This window comes from Mustela nivalis, assembly GCF_964662115.1.
Source record: "Mustela nivalis genome assembly, chromosome: 12".
NCBI classification, from domain to species: Eukaryota; Metazoa; Chordata; class Mammalia; order Carnivora; family Mustelidae; genus Mustela; species Mustela nivalis.
Genome location: NC_139031.1, coordinates 76,219,815 through 76,236,809, shown reverse-complemented (window position 1 = coordinate 76,236,809; position 16,995 = coordinate 76,219,815). Strand labels below are relative to the sequence as shown.

Below are 16,995 nucleotides of genomic sequence, written 5' to 3'. Positions count from 1 at the left end.
AAGGAGATAGTAACTGGAGACATTCGGACTTATATGTGGCAGATACAATTTACTGATTCTTCCCTATGTTTAATTATGATAATAATTTAAAACAACCTACAAATCACAAGGAGTCACTTTTAGAAATATACCTTATGTGATTTACTAAACATCCTACTGTCCCAATTAGCTACTCCACAATTACGATGGCAATAATGTGCCACAGGCAGGCTGCGTCATTTCTGTTAAGAACATTTTATGATTCAGACTTAAAAAAAAAAAAAGATATGTGTGTGTGTATATATATGTATGTATGTATATATATATGAATGTATATAAATATTTAATATACATAAAGACACATGAAGTTGTCCTTCCATATTCTGATTGTTTGGTACTACTATTTTACCCACTATTTTGTTTTACATTTTACAGATCAATTTCACTTGTAAAGTCCTATATAAGTAAAAAAAATCCAACCATCTATTTACTTATTTATTTATAACCATTTCTTTTTCCAGGGTCCAAATGTACCAATAAATGTACGTACAGAGCACATCAAAATCTTTAGCAAACTGCATTTTAACTAATGCTTCTGCACTGGGCATATTACATCTCCTGACTCTTCTGCCAGTTTTTCCAAACTTGGCCTCCACACATTACTCTGTGTATATTTATCCTAGCAGCCTGCCCATTTCCAAACTAATGAAAGAGCTGTCACAAATTGCTAGTGCCACCTATTAGTGGAAGCATAGAACTGCAAATCATGATAATTCCTTTAAATAGCACCTTAGAAGTCATGAGGGGTAAGATCTATCCCTAGACTCACACTTGTTCTAATTTATGTTTACAGCTGCTGGTCTTTTTAAAATAAGCTTTCACTGCACGCACTAAACTTAGATGCTGTCATGAGTTTTGGAGATTTTACCAATAACTTTGCACTAATGAATCCTTTCATCATAGATTTTTTTTTTTTTTCATAAAGGTTGGATGAGTGCAATGTCTTAATCAATTAATATGTAACTTTCCATGATATAATACACGACTTTGAAAATGCATGCTATTAGATAATGACTAATTAAAAATTCAGTACTGGTGTCTCTGGAAGGTTTTAGAACAACTGAGGTACAAATTCTATTTAGTGTAGTCCTGACTTTAGATACAAAATTCTCCCAAACATGTAAAGGTGTGCAATTTCGACCTTTGAACTGTGACATGTAGGTATGTCACTGAAGCTTAAATAAGAAAAATTGGGATGAGAAGGTAAGCCACAAAATTTCTTATTGCTGAGTTAAGTTCATGATAACTTTAAAATTTCCTTAAAGTACATATCTGAAGTATAATTATACATTCACACTAAGCATAAATAGATTATGCACCACAACCAAAAGTTTACTTTTATTTCCTTACAAGGAACATATGCGATCATATTAATTAATTTTAATTAAATTTATTTGCATTAATGTTTGAATACAGAATTTAAATGTCATTCAGCAAAAATCATAACATTTTTGTTAATTTTGTTGTTTGATTTATATATGATAATGGAAAGTAAGAAAACAAAGAGAAATTAGTTTTCAAAGATCTATACATCTATTTAGTGGTCTAAGTAGTCATGTATTTTATATCCCTGTCAGCAATGGAAACCTAGAAATCATTTATATGAAGAGAAATAACAACATAAAGTTAGAATTGGAAAAATTATCTCTTGAGTATTCAGTATTCTTTAAGCTAGTAATGACTGAATATCATTATCAAAATCTGGTGGGTTAGAATTTTAAATGGCAAGGTTTTGTGGTCTCAGTTATTTTCCTGCTTGCTAAAGTCTACACTGTATAAATTATTATTTCAAAGGCCAATCTGGTCAGCAGTTTTAATCAGAGAAGCCACAAATTGGAGACTTTCACTAGTCTGTGCTTGATCTGACCAGGATTGGATCACAAGATGTATGACTTAGCATCTTGTTTTATTTTATTTTGCCTTATTTTTCCAGAATTTATTTATTAAGTAGGTGAATAAAAATTTCTGGTTTTCAGTGTGTTTAAATTGAAGATTTCAGAATCAAAACATGATTTTTAAAGTTAACAGAATTTGAGAAAAAAAGACCATGTTAAATGAGAATCAGCAAGTCAGAGACCTGATGTCAAATATAGAGTGACTATAGGAGAAAATATATTATAGATATTGCAATGAATTTATAACTTCTTTGCTCTGTGTGGCTGTGTATGAATATATATATATTCCTCTACCTCTCATAGAAACTTTTCTTTTTAGCTGTGAGGAGATTATCAGTATAAGACATATACCATATTATACAATCATGGGAATACTTGAGATATCCATGAGGACTTTTCATGGGACCCAAAAGATCACACCCATTCTAAAACAAATAAATAAATACATAATTTAAAATATGAAAATCACTGTAAAACAGTAACAATATTGTTGCAAAGCATTCATAAAGTTCACAACCTGTAGGTTGCCAAGATTACTTTTTCTCAGCTGTAAGACATCAATATGAAGTTTTGTCATTCAAATATACTCATACTCACATATATACACATATATATGTTTGTATGCATGTATCTGTGTGCTTTGGTAGAAGTAAAGAAAAATCTCTGAAGAGTCACCGAGTTTAATTAGTAAATCATTATTCATATTAATGAAATCTGAAGTGATCATAAGGTGCTGAGTAATGAAAAAAAAGCTTTTGTAAATGTTATTTCATCATTTTTAGTTAAACACTATCTTCTATTATCAGAAAGATATGTGTGAAAATTTTGATTTAACTGATAGTCTCATTGTAATAATTCTAAATCTTGGTGTGGGGGGTAGTAAAGCTTTGCAAAGTATGAAAAGAAGGCCTTTAAAACAATCATTTAGGTGCTATTTACTAAGTCCTCCCTATGAAAGTAAAGTTAAAGGCACTGATTTAACCTTTGGATTCACATGATCACCATCACATTCCAACTTGCATGTGTCTTTGATTTCTACTAAAACTGAAGCACACAGTGTCCTGGAAAAGCTCATCACACTGAGTGATGGAACATTTGTCATTTGTTTAAAACCCCAAACCTAATTTATTTCCTTGTGATTTCCATAGGTTTTTCTGAAGTCTTCATTGTACCACACATTCCAAAAGGAAGATTATATGATAGTCTGGTTTTTCATGAGAAAAGTGAAATTTGACTAGTTTTGTAGAAGAAATAAACAGTTATGGGTCAGTTTTAAAGAGAAACACTTTAACATTTAGCTATATTATATATATTTAAGGAAAGCAAAAGTATCTCTGAGTGGATGTTTCTTGAGGATAATTTGTATGTGACTGCTGAGATTTACAGAGTTCTCACATTTGCTTCCCCCACAAGGATTCTAAATCAGATTGGTTCAGAGGAAAAGCCAGCATACCCCATTTTTCTAATATTATCACTTCTCCAGATGGTCCTGAACACATCTATTCAATCCCCTTTTCCTAGAAAGTAAAGAGGTACCTTATTAGGTATATATATATATGCACTACAAAGACTCCCTTCTTCTTCTTTTTCTTTCTCATTTAACATATCAAATCTCTTTCGTTTCCTACTAGGCAAGATGACAAGTAGAAAGTAAGCACAGTGATTGCCTGTTAACTTCCTCTTAGCAACCTGAGCAATGAGAGAGTTAATGGTGGATCTTTGAAAACAAGTGACCATGGGAAATTAGGGTTGGCAGGGATTTAACTCTTCATGAATCATGCTGGAATATTTTTAAGGGCCAAGCAGTGGATGTTTTAACTGTGTTTGACATCTAATTAAGAAGGAAAAAGAAGTAGCTAAGAAAAAAAAAATCTCTATTATAGTTTAGAAACAAAGTACTGACAATTGGCTACCAGGCATTTGCTTTGGCAAAACATGTAGAGACAAAAAGGTAATGACAGACCAATAAAATGACAGAAGAAAAATTGCTTGGACTATTCCTTTTCTTCTTCTTCTTCTTGTTCATTTCACAGTTTATTTTACCAAATAGCCAAGCCCTAGGTATTTCAATAGAATTGTTATGTACGTGAGGGACAGTTTTTGCTTAAAAAAAAAAAAAAGCAGAATAATTCTAATTGATGTCATTGCTAAAAGGAGTTTATAAAGACAGTGTCCAATAGATACACATTGTCAATGTATACAAGTTTAAAGCCTGTACACATATCAAAGTACTATTCCAATTGAATGTTATCTGTTTAGTGTATGGAAAGGAATGGCACCTCTTCTATAATGGAGAGTAATCTATTACATTGGAAATAAAATTCTTGCAAAATAAATATAACTCTCAATTCTTGTTTATTTTACAACTTATTTAGGATTTAAACAAGTATCTCCAAATCTAGTAGATTTTTAAAAGTGTGTTTCATGCTTCAAATCTGTTACTCTAAAATTATAACATAGAGCCATTGGCATCTTCAAGAAGTAAAGTTGCATGTGAAACTTACTCATAAGGCATCTAAACTTGGATAAAATCGACCATCAACCTAAGTATTATTTGATGGCATCCTCTACAAGAATGAAGATGGAAAGCAAAAACTGAGGAAAATACAGATGCCATAATATCATATACTCTAAAAATAATTTAAAGACAGTTACTAGAGATAGAGATTTAATTAAATATGTAATAGGGGCTTTATAATTTTTTAAAATCTTGCACGATAAATATAACTGCAATTCTGTTTGCTGATGTTTTCAGTCCATTCTCACTTTCATCATAAGAAACTATTATAGGAAAAATAAATGTATCTTTCAACCCAAGGTATTTAATCTAGCAAGTATTAATTCCAAATAAACACATTTAATAGGTGTTGAATTTTCTAATCCAAAGTGTGAAAATTACATCTCTCTTTCCTATTGGTGGTCCTCATTCACACTACAGCATTCAGAAAGAGATGTTCCCCATCATGTGAAAATTAAAGAATATGTTTCTGGCATAAAAGCAGTGTGCAGGAGACAGACATCTCTACAGACAGATTCAATGATTTTCTTTCACATTATAGGCTAAAAACAGAATGTAACTGAAGCTTCCTCCTGACCCACCCCCAATTCCCGAAGTCTGAGAATCATAAGAAAGCAACACCTTAGGGAGTAAAAGTACTTGAGCTGAAACATTTTAATCTCCAGCTCCATTTTCCTAATATCTCGGTTACATAAACATTCTTTTTCATTAAAAGTTATATATAGATGTAATTTTCAATCTATGTTATCATTATTTGATATACACATCTATAAAATCTATCTAAACAAATACAGAACAAATATTTTCTTTAAAGTCCTCATTAAAAACCAAGCATAGGCATTAAACTGTAACCAAATAAAGTACCAGCAACCACGTGATAAAGCTTTTTTCTTTCTTAAATTTACACTCTTTTTGAAAAGTAGTTCACACAACTAGCTGTACAACCAGAAAGTAATGTCTCTTCAATTCTCACCGAAGTACATATGGAATTAAATAACATTATATTTCAAAGGCTTTAGCTTTACACCAATTAGCCAAATACACAGTCTTTTGTACAATCATAACACACTGTGGAAAAACTAGTCTGTTCCCTCCAGTTTATATTCTCTTGGCAAACCATGATCTACTGCTTATGTTAAGCATCTGATTGTCAGATTTGAACAAACTGAATATTCATGATGACGATTAACCATTTAGTGCCTAAAACTAAGAAAATACAATTTGTCATAACAATTACTACAGGTGAGGCACTCACATCTACAGAGAGACTATTTTTTGCAATAGCGATTTTTTAAAAGATATTTTCATAGAAGTAGAGTCAGAAAAATTAACAGAACATATGATCACATATACAGCTCAGCATTTACCAGGCATTCAGCTCTTCTCTGCAAATGTGATTAAATGTTCTTTGTTTGCATTTAAATTGTCGTATATCAAACAGGAGACATGCTTTTAGAAAAAAGTATTTAAATCATCTCAGAAAGATACACACAATCACATAGGTTTCCCAGGTTAAACTCAAGGTTTTATGGTTTGGGTTAGGAGGGAGTTCAAGGAATGAAAAGGTTGGGGGGGGGGCGCGGGCAGGGGGCATTACAAAGCTAGCCGAAATAAAAGAAAAATAAAGATTTACCTTTGTAGGATAATTTCAGCCTTGGCACGTTGTTCTTCCCATTTTGATAGTTTGCTCTCGCTGTAAGTAACACTCCCCAGAAAAGAGAGACAATCCTAGCGAACCAGCCCATGCTGCAGGCGCTGTAGGTCCCTAGGCTGCTTCAGCCTTCCCTCTGTATTGTGCGGCCAGAGAAGTTCAAACAATCTGGAAACTGGAGGTAACAGGTGATTTAGGTCAGTTTCATTCATAAATGCAGACAATCAAGACCTCACGGCAACACTAACACCTCTTCTTCTGTAATAGTCACTGAAGCCCAGAAACTTCAAACCCTCCAAAAAAAAAAAAAAAAGAAAGAAAGAAAGAAAAAAATCGAGCCAGGCACCAGATAATGAGGCACAACTGTTGTGTGGAAAGGAAAAAAAAAAAAAAAAATTAACAAGGGCTGCGGCAGTGGTGCTTAAGAAGCAGTTCCTTTTATCTAGGCTCTTCTGATAGCCGGTGGCGGACTCTAATCCTGCTCTCTGCTTCATTCGGCTCCGGGGAAGCAGAATGAAAGGGAAACAGAGAAAGAGAGAGAGAAAGAAAGAGAGAGAGGGGGAGAGAGAGAGAGAGAGAGAGAGAGGGGAACCGTGAGCAGCGCGGACTTTTCCTGTACACATGTAGGGAGAGATGACACAAGATCCCACAGACAGGTTTTCCCAACACTCACTAGACTGGCTGACAATGGGAGAACAGGCGAGCTCAACCCACTCCCCTTCCCTCCTGTCACACAACACATGCAAAAAACATCTCATAGAGATTAGAGCCGGGAGCAGAACCCTCCAGCGTGCCTGTGAAAGGCATGTAGCTATAAATTTACTTCCCAAGGCACGCGTTGTTTTATAGCCATTTTTAGGTGCAATTTTGATTAAAAAAATCTGAAATCTGCTACCTACCTAATTTACAACTGATACTCATGGTATAATTCCTTTGAACTAGTGTGTTATATGTGTATATGTATGTATGTATATATACATATAGATACAAACATATATTCATATATGTCTATATGTATATCTTTTTCACCACTATAACTTTAACCACTGAAGGTTTTAAAGCCTTGTTAGAGATCATTCCCTCTTCCCAACAAACCCCCTTGGCTCAACTACCCCCTTCCCCGCCCCACTGTAATTTCAGTGAAGAAATTCCTAGTAAAGCCCATTTCAATAATCAGTTCAAGACAAATATAGGTCCACTGAGAATTATAAATTACAACTCAAAGGGATACTCAGAATTTAAAAACATCTATGGTTTTTCAGCTTCTGGAATGCTCTGGCTAACATTTGTAATGCATCACATCTCATTAATTAAAGCCACTTCCCTCGTTTTGGTTTAAAGGGCAGAGGAAGATGACAAAGTTCACAAAAGTCCCTGCTGAGTGTCAAGGACCGACGTACAGAGGCTATCTCTGTGTCTCCATGAAGCCAGCGAAGGGTTACTAAATTTTTGTGCACACGAGTGTGTGTGTTCAGGGAGTCACACGGACACTCTCAGTTTTTTCCTAAATAGACATTGTGTCTGAGGTGTTTCAATTTCTCTTCTATTTTTCATTTGATTTTTCTCCAAAGCTGATATGCTTATAAGATTTGGGGGGTTGGGGAGATACAGAAGTTAATAGGACAGAACTTTCCCCTCTTTATTCCTCAACTCTCTCTGCCCTACCCGCCCCCCAAACAACACACACAATTGAAATACAGAAGAGAGACCCCTACTTCAATAGTGTGGGAATTTCTCAACTGAAAGAAGAGGGTGAGTCTCCCAATTACAAATGTAAACACTTACTGCAAGTGGCTTACTTAGTAATCTTACGAAAAAAGATCTAAGCATCTGTCACTACAGCTTTCGTGATCTCATGACTTGATGTCTACAGATCAATAGGGAAAAAGCATCTCCTTCCACTCCCCCATTCTATCTGTCTCTCTGTCACTATCTCTGTCTCTCTCTTCGTGTGTGCGTGCATGCGTGCGTGCGTGTGTGTGTGTGTGTGTGTGTGTGTTAGAGTGCATAGGTGGAGGAGGAGGAGGAAGAGGATGAAGAGGATTTAAAGGAGGGAGAATGGGGGAGGGTGTGGGGGAATTCTCTCTACTTCACTAGATTGATTCATCAAACTGACCGTATTGTATTTGTCAGTTTCCGCAAGCCTATTGATCAGTCAGTATTGTTAAGAAAATAAAATCCAAAAATGATGTTGATTTTACTGATTCTCACACTTGTTATCCTGAGCACTTTTCACGCTCTGGGCAATGGATTAAGGCTACAAACGACAAGAGGCTTGTCTGTCTTCCATGGATTACCCTCTATAGACATTTATTCTACAGAGGAATTCATGTTACTTGGGATTATTTAGAGGACTGGACTAATGAATTATCCTCTTGAAATATCACGTATAATCAGTTTGAATAGTTTAAATAGTTGCACCATTTTCATTAATATATATATTAAATGTCTTTAAATATTTATTTTTTCTCTAACTCTCCATACTAGGTAGGGAACAAGTTTATATTTGTCAAAACTAAGCAGAATAAACAAATTTAGAAATGGATCCATTTCACTTGCGTAATGTCTAATTCTGAAACATTTTGATGTGTTCCAGGAAAAATGAAATGTTGTAGGTAAAATTCAGATAAAAGAGGATCAGAATTGACTCCATGGGGAGGAAAGACATTCAATCTGGATTTTGAACCACAAAATCAGGACAGAGTTATTTAATTTTGTAAAACAAGTAATTTAAATTAATGTTGAAGTCTGGAATTTGGTAGCACAGACACCCCATGTTTAGAAACACATACATAATTGAAAAAAAAAACCACTTTCATATACTTATCTGTATTTGATATTTTTCTTACCCTCTAAATTTTTTATGATCTTTGTGTCCTTTCAAATTTTTGAAAGCTTAATAAATTCACCTTCACATATCCTTATCTGTGGGCTTTTAATTTAAGAAGTATGCAAACAGTAAATTCTTTGGGTAAGCATAGCTGTGTTCGACTGATTAAATTATAAAATAAGAGAAAAGTGTAGCCATGCCATAGGTATTTTAAGTGTAATTAAAAAAAAAAAAAAAGAAAGAAAGAAAAACTACATGCCTGAAAAAATACAAAAGTATTTTGCAACCTATATTTCTACCTCTATGAAAGTCTTTGACTTTCGTCAGGGTTCAAGTTGTTTTCAACTTTTTTTTTATACTTCCAAACACGTAAGGAATAATGAAGGTTAAACACACTTCTCAGCTGAGGTAGGAACAAGGTAGGGTTGGATCTGTGTGGGTGTTTATCAGAACTTTTCAAAATCTGCCTGTGTGTGTGAAATGGAAAATTTTGACTCACCCCCTATGGAACATCACTCCCTGCTCTGATGGTCTGTGGCCTAAGCTCCAGCATGAGCAAGCCTGCCCTATTCGTCACCTTATCCGTTGATGTTAGTGCATCATTTACTATTCCTTAAAAGTCAGAAATAATATACTGACCTTTTAACATTAAATTTTATTTAAAGCATAAAGGAAAAATATTATTTTTTTTCAAAGTAGTCCATGTTCAATGATTCTCTAACTCACAGTCTATGTCATGTGCTATAATTAACTTGACTTGCAGTTGAATCCCTAATATCTTTGTAAATTCCAACTTTTCAGATGTGATCAGCTCTTCCTACAGAGTCAAATTTGAGCAGGTGCTTACTATGATGATCATGCTGTTGTATACCTTGCTGTCACATAAATCAGAAGTTTTTAACCTCGCCCAAATCCATATTGAGATGGATTACAAAGACTTTTGAGTGAGAGTGACAGTTTTCTGGGTGGTGTGCTTGATTTTCTAGAGAAACAACACTTCCAACTTCTCAACAGGTTGGTTAAGTTTTGTTTTTCCCCAAAGACCTGTACGGTCACAGAAGATACATATTAAAGCCTTCCTCCATTGAAAATGTATTTTTGACCTCTGCATGTATTGGATAAAGCCGATGTGGTATTTTTTTAAATGCCCACTCTCTGTATTTTATTTATATAAAACAAATCGGGATGGCAACCAACACTGTCATTAAAGAGCAGAAATGATTGTTCTAACTTGTGAGATGGTATTCCAAGCACTTCCTCAGGTTATGGATACCCTATAGATCTTACCGGGTAAGAGAAAACTCTTCCTGTATTTGTGCATAAAAGAATATAAAGAGAAATATAACTTAGATGTATTTAAAACGTTAGTGGATTAAATATGCCTGAAGTTATGGTACGCTTTGATAAACACGCTTGCCTCTCCCTGTAATCTCATTCCACCTGTTTTATTGTGTTTGGTTAGAGTACGGCTCCCAAAGTGTGTGTCTCTGACAGAGGAGATGACCTCTTGAAGAGAAATAACTGAGTTCAGAATTTTAGACATGAACTGGTTAGCCAGTTCCCTTTAAGAAGCAATACCAAGAAGGAAACCGATACTAAAAACAGACAAATTTTTGGTACCCTCTCCAAGGTGTTATTCAACTGAGTCATGTGTAAATAAATAAATAAATAAATAAAAAAGAAAAACCCCCTGATATTAGTTTCTATCTAACATCTGCTATTTCTTACTTTTTTTTTTTTTCTTCAAGGGATGCTTAACTGCTATATGAGAAAGGCCTGTGATCAACAGAATTATAGCAAATGTCATAGTCTAACATTTGTCCTTGCTCTGACATCTCATGTTGGAAATTCATTTTTAATGAGGGTTTTTCTAGTACAGGGAATTTGAAACCTTTTCTTTTTCTAAAAAAGAATTGCGTGGGTGAAAACATTTTTTAGAAGATCAGAAGACATCTTATTAATTGGGCAAACTAAATAGTTGATGCATTATTTGTTCTAGCCAAAAATGATAGATTTGAGAACTACTGTAGTAGTCACTGGAAGCCGGGGGTGGCAGGTTAAAAGCAATATTTAAGAAATTAAGTTAAACTTTTCAGAATCTGACCCTTGTGAATGCTTTTAGTATAAGCAACATGTGAAAGCATGAGTTGAGAGGAGGAACTGATAAAAGGCAAAGGCAATTCACTCTCTAGGGAAGCATTAACTCTTCCCTTGTTTTTTAACTCCCCATTCCCCACCCCCCAACCCCCTACCTCTACACTCCCCACCCCCAATGGAGATTTCAGGAAAATAAACTCATCCTTCCTCTGGAATAATTTTGTAACAGCTTGGGAAAACAACAACAACAACAAGAACAAACTGTTTTGTGTTTTCTCTTGTGACATCAATGTTCATAATACTTTGACACAAATAGAGACTTAAAAGACTCCTTAATTTTCAAATGAATTGAAGTGACAAATGTTAGATCAATGCAGGAGACCAGAAACTGGGCAGTTAGATTACTTGTGGCTGCATATTTCAAGAAGAGTTTAGACAAGAAAGGGTATCAGGAATTATAGAGTAAGTTTATGAATGGTAAGGTGAGTTGGTAGCTTCTCTTTCTTTGAGAATCTGATTCCTGGGACAGAGTAGGTGAGTTTCATTGGGTTACCAAATTTGAATGGGGGATGGAAAAGAGTGACAAAAAAGGATGAATTAACATTGTGTTTATGGTTAGTATCAGAGCTGCCAGAAGTGGCTAAAATCCACTTATTAGGAACATGAATGATTATTTTTCCAGTCTCTCTTTCTTTGATGTTCTAAATTGATCGTATTTTCCAACATTTTAAAATGTTTTAAACACGGGAGTTTTTCTTTTCCATCTACTTAAGGAGCTTGTCATCACTTACAGCTTCTTTATCAGATTATCTGATAAGTGAATGCAGTGTCCCTGTATATTAGCATATTGAAATAACAAAACAATGAAAATATCAAAATACCTGCTTTTTTCCCCTTTTTTTTTTTTTTTTAAAGTGAGAGTGTCTCCACCTCAACTCAAATGGAACAGGAAAGTTTTCAAGTGAGACAAAAATCCCATTGTTAATACTGATCAGTACAGGCCAGGCAGTGAGGAGGAAAAAATGAGGCGTCCATGGAATACAAATGAAATGAGCAGGTTGGCTGTTGAGTGTTTCAGAATATGAAGTTATTAATTATTTGGCTTTCAGAAAAGGCATATCACACACCACACCTTCTCACTGAATAAATAAATAAGCAGATCCGTGTTAAATAAACAAGATAAAAAAACTATGTAGGGGTGTTTCAAGGATTACTTTACATCTGACTCAGGCAAAGCAGATGCATATAGTTTCCTTTTGTTCCCCACTGAAAAGACTGTTTCACCTCAGATGTAAAGTTTTCTAAAATCTCTATATTCTAGGAACAGCGTTTTCCCCTTTACTTCTTTTAATGTTTTTAAAGAGTTCACAACTGATAACGATGGAGAACAGAAATGCTGAAACCTAGAATTAAAGTTCTTTAAAAGGGTTTATTATAATGGCAAAACCAACTGCTTGGCGGATGGTGACTCAAAATCTGCAGTGTATTCTGGTTTTCAAGGGCACAGATTTCTCCAAATTGCAAGAGTCAGGACGAAAGGCTTCAGTTATTTTCTTCCCTTTCCTCTGCTGTCTCAAGTGTTAAGTATCATTTGGTCCAGTCTATGGGCCTCCATTTTCTCCTTTGTGGCATGGGGCTGGGTTAGAATGATATGCCAGGTGTCATTTCACTGTGTTGGCTATAGGAGCAGCTGTCACCTTATGGGAAAGATCAGGAAGTGTCCTGTTTATTAGCTAACAATTTATTATTATTAATAAATGATTTAGGAAGAAAATTCAGATCTTCCCCATTTTTCCTCAGGGCCTACCCATCCAATAAATCTCTTTGAAAATCCATCAACATAAATTCATTTTCTCATGCCTGCTGTATCAATGAGAGGAGAAATAATATCCAATACGCCCAGCCTTGCCTCTTCTTAAATTACAGATCCAAGTTGAAAATGGTTTGACTTGAGGATTTAAATGATAATGTGATGATTCCCATACTTGCTTTTTAAAAGCTGATCCATGGCTTTAGTAATTTAGAGCAAAGACCCTTCCCCTCAATATTAACAGAGTAAATTTTATAAAACTCCATTTGAGGCATAAAAATAATAATGTAAATTTTTTTGAACTTACAGCTTTTAACAACAAGTGAGTACATTTGTAGAAATGGAATTTGATTTTTTGGTTTTGATAGCATCAGATGGTTTGGTATTTGGTAGTCTCATTTTGACATATTAATCATTACAGATTTCATTACATTTCATTTCGATTCTGTTAAGCCAAAATAAAAATGTTTAGAGAAATAAGAAAACCAAATTTGAGTGAATCAAGCTCAACATGCTGATCTATTTCTTGGGCTGTCAACAGGAGTTTGTAGGCGCTTGCCACCGTGTGGGACCCAGCAAACCTCACAAGGTTCCAGAGATGCAATTGTAACTAGACTCTCAAATCCAGTCACCTTCGAAAACATTTTACTTATCATATCTCTTGCAGTATTTATTTCATATGTACCCGTTCATTCAACAAAATTTTGAGAATCACGTAGATGTCAAACATTGTGACTGGCAAAACAAATTCCAACTTCTCTGAGAACAGTGGTATGTACTCCCTGTGAGGAGCAGCAGTTTATCTTTTATTTTTTGGTAACTTTCTACCTGAAAGCATAAAAACTGTCTGCAAAGCTTTCTAAGCCTTTGGCCTGCAGGGATTTACTTATTCATGCATTTAAAATATAGCTCTACTGCTATTTTCTTTCTTTAATTTATTTTTTAATTTTAAAAATTTCTTTTAGTTTTTATTTTTAATTTAAATTCAATTAATTAATATATAGTGTATTATTAGTTTCAAAGGTAGAAAAAAAGGTGAAAAGGTATTTTCTTTTCATCAAATCCTGTATCTGTTTTCATTTCTCATATCCTATCTTCTTTGTTATTGCGGAAGACCCTAGCTGATGACAGATTATCTATATATTTTGTTGGATTACTTACGATTACAGGCTATTGTATTCCCCTAAAGTTAATCTGCCAATATCGGGATTTTGCATTAGGGACTCAGGATATAAGATCTTAAAAAAAGAAAGAAAGAAAAGAAAAGGACTTGCATAATTTTTCACAATGTTTTAGGAGTATTCTGGGAGCTGTCTCCTCTGTGAGTCTATGGTACTATGTGCATAGAGCTATTATAGCTTGTACTACTTTTTAAGTTTCTTTAGTACACTCTAATGTCAAAAAGGAACAGAAACAAACTTTTAAAATTTTATTTTCAGTGTTCAGCATAGCACTCAGCACAGAGTAAGGTTTAACCTATTAATTAATGGATTGATTATTTAACTAATTAATTAAAGTGTAAGAGGGAAAATATCCTAGATACTGAAAATATTGTGGCCCAGAAATCTCACAACTTTGTTTGGTAGAAATAATTTATTTGCAGATATAATTGCACTAGTTTCCCATGCTCTGATATTAAGCATGTATGGGTATGTAGACAACAGCATTACAGAGAGTTCTAATTGGCTCATTTAAAATGCTGCTAATGTAAAAAAAAAAAAAAAAAAAAATGCTGTCAGTGTAATGACAGTACAGCCCATGAAAGAGAATAGCATTGGCTCCTCCTTCAAAGCATAGGAGGTGTCATTGTTTCATTGTTTTATTATTATTATTGTTATTCAGCTATGTAGTTCTTCTCAGATTAAAGATCTCTCTTCAGATTTCCTTAGCCTTCAAATGATGATAGTATGTTGCTGATATAGTTGCTAATTGAAATGAGCATTCTAACAGGTTTCCAAATGTATAGTATTTCCAAATGGCAGCAATAAATTCTCTCTCTCTCTCTTTTCATTTTAAAAATTAAGAATGGTGGTTATAAAACTCCCAGAATGAAAGCCACCACGACTGTGAAAATGCATGTATTATATGAGACAGGATATGTGGGCTTAAGGCACAAGACCACAACTTGTAGCAATACGAGTGAAATTTTAGTTTCTTTGTCTAGAAATGAAGTTGATCGTCCCCCTCTTCCCAAAGCACGTTAAGATCAAATCAGATATCACACTTGGCATTGCCCAATACAAGCACATCCAGGAAGCTGGGGTTCCTAGGCCAAGTTTCTGCATCCACACCCAAGGGAGCAAGCCTCTGCGGTCACAGAGTTTGGCTCAACCTCTGGGCATCAGAATTGAAAATGAGGAGGAACCAGGACATCATGTCAAATATTGCTGAGAAAGGAAACAGTGATCCTAAAATGCCCTCTTGGAGAAAGAAAAGACGACCCCTTCAGAATCCCTGCAGTAGGCACTACAAATGTTACATGAAAAAGCAGAATGGAGGAGCTAGGCTGTCATTAATTTTAGGGTCCTGTAAATATTGCATTATTATTTAACTGTCCTGCAAGTATTACATGTTAGGTTTTAAATGCACCAAATTTACATATCAAGTGCAGCAGGTTTGACCACAGAGAATAAGATATCTAAATTAGGATACAAAGAGTAGAGAAAGCTGTAGTAAGAAACCATGACTTGGACTAACAAGCATGAGGTCTCCTTTACTAATCAGCCCGGCAACTGTAGGCAGCTGCAGACTGAAGGGGAACAGCATTTCACCTCTGAACAATTTGTTGGTGACTCATTGGCCAGATGTTTATTTGAGATCCTCCACCTTTCACAGTTTGCACAGTACAGAAAGAATTGTATCTTTTATGGTAAATGAAGCCTTAAATTGGATGAGGACCCATTACCAGGACTAAATCCTCGACATGCAAGTGAGTTTTAATAACATGAGTTGCAAGCTTCCTAGTTGGTGAATATTTATGTTTCAGGGCTAATTATTTTCCCAGATAAGTGTCATACTTAACTTTGGGAAGCAGAGAAGTTTAGGTCATCAGGTGAAACACCTGTATAACTATTATGGGAATATCTCCTGCTACTATTTATATTTTAAGTCATTACCTTTCATAGGTCAACGGCACTCTTTAGTATTTTCACTGTTGAAGAGTTTTCTTTCATGCTGTTTTTAGAACACCAGGGAATCTTGATTGGCTGGTAAATAAGTTAATTTTCCATCCTAATGGAATGTTTTACTATAATAGTTTCAACAGGAACGTTTCCCTTTCACCTGCATTATCAGTTAAAATACATAGGCAAAGACGTGGCAGTGATTAACACTACACAGCGATCTTTGAAGAATTTCTCAGGTCTACAGATAGATACCCACCAAATAGCATTTAGATTCAGAAATAAATTATGGATATCTTAATTTACAAAAGAAGTACATCTTCATACTTACTTTTTTCTTAATAACTGGCAGAAGTTAAAACATAGCGAAGTATAAAAATACAATCGCGACGATCTGAATAGAATGATAGTTTCTATTTTCACGTTAAGTATCAGTCCGTGGCAAAACTTTCTAGAGGCATTGGCCATAAGCAGTGGGATAGGTGAAGCAGGTTTTAAAGAAAGAATCGTGTTCTATAAACCTACACTGAATTTTAAAAATCCACGTCAAAAATGCTGTGCTTCCAATGTAGTTAAGCAGCGTTTTCAAATGTGATTCAATACATGCGGAAAGCCACTTAGTCTCCCACTAAATCGAGTCTATCAGAAAGTGGTTCAAATGTCACTAATTATTTTATAGGAATAATCATGTTGTAGCTTTAAACAAACGTAAGCTTTAGTCTACTTTAAGACTGGAGTGCCAGGATGAAAATAAAGACCCTTCTGCTGAAATAGACTGGATTGAGTTACATTTAACAAGATGCAGGATGTGGCACTTGAGCTATCTAACAGTGGTGGGCTGTTTGCCACCCCAGCAACGAGATCAGGTTTCCTTTGCCTCATACCATTTCAGAATAATTTCATCAAAATTACATGATTGACACTACAGCTTTCTTCCCATTCTGATTTATGGAAATGCTAATATCTCCACAATACATTTATGCTTTAAAAGTATTTGAAAAGAGAAATCAGCCAGCAATTTTACATTGTGAAT

General features: G+C 34.7%; 1 protein-coding gene across 3 annotated transcripts in view; it reads right to left on the bottom strand.

Moving 5' to 3' along the window:
• The window catches only part of SEMA3A (semaphorin 3A), a 310,401-nt gene that overhangs the window by 199,775 nt on the left and 93,631 nt on the right, over positions 1-16,995 (bottom strand). Inside the window, exons 1-2 of one of the 3 annotated variants that reach the window (XM_082692543.1) lie at positions 6,777-6,839; positions 6,086-6,278 (exon numbers count right to left, since the gene is read on the bottom strand). In XM_082692543.1, the coding sequence (XP_082548669.1) occupies positions 6,086-6,197 (112 nt within the window). In that variant the 5' untranslated portion in view covers positions 6,198-6,278; positions 6,777-6,839. Of the gene's footprint in view, positions 1-6,085; positions 6,756-6,776; positions 6,840-16,995 lie in introns of those variants that run through there. The other 2 variants (XM_082692542.1, XM_082692544.1) reach the window with 2 other exon arrangements.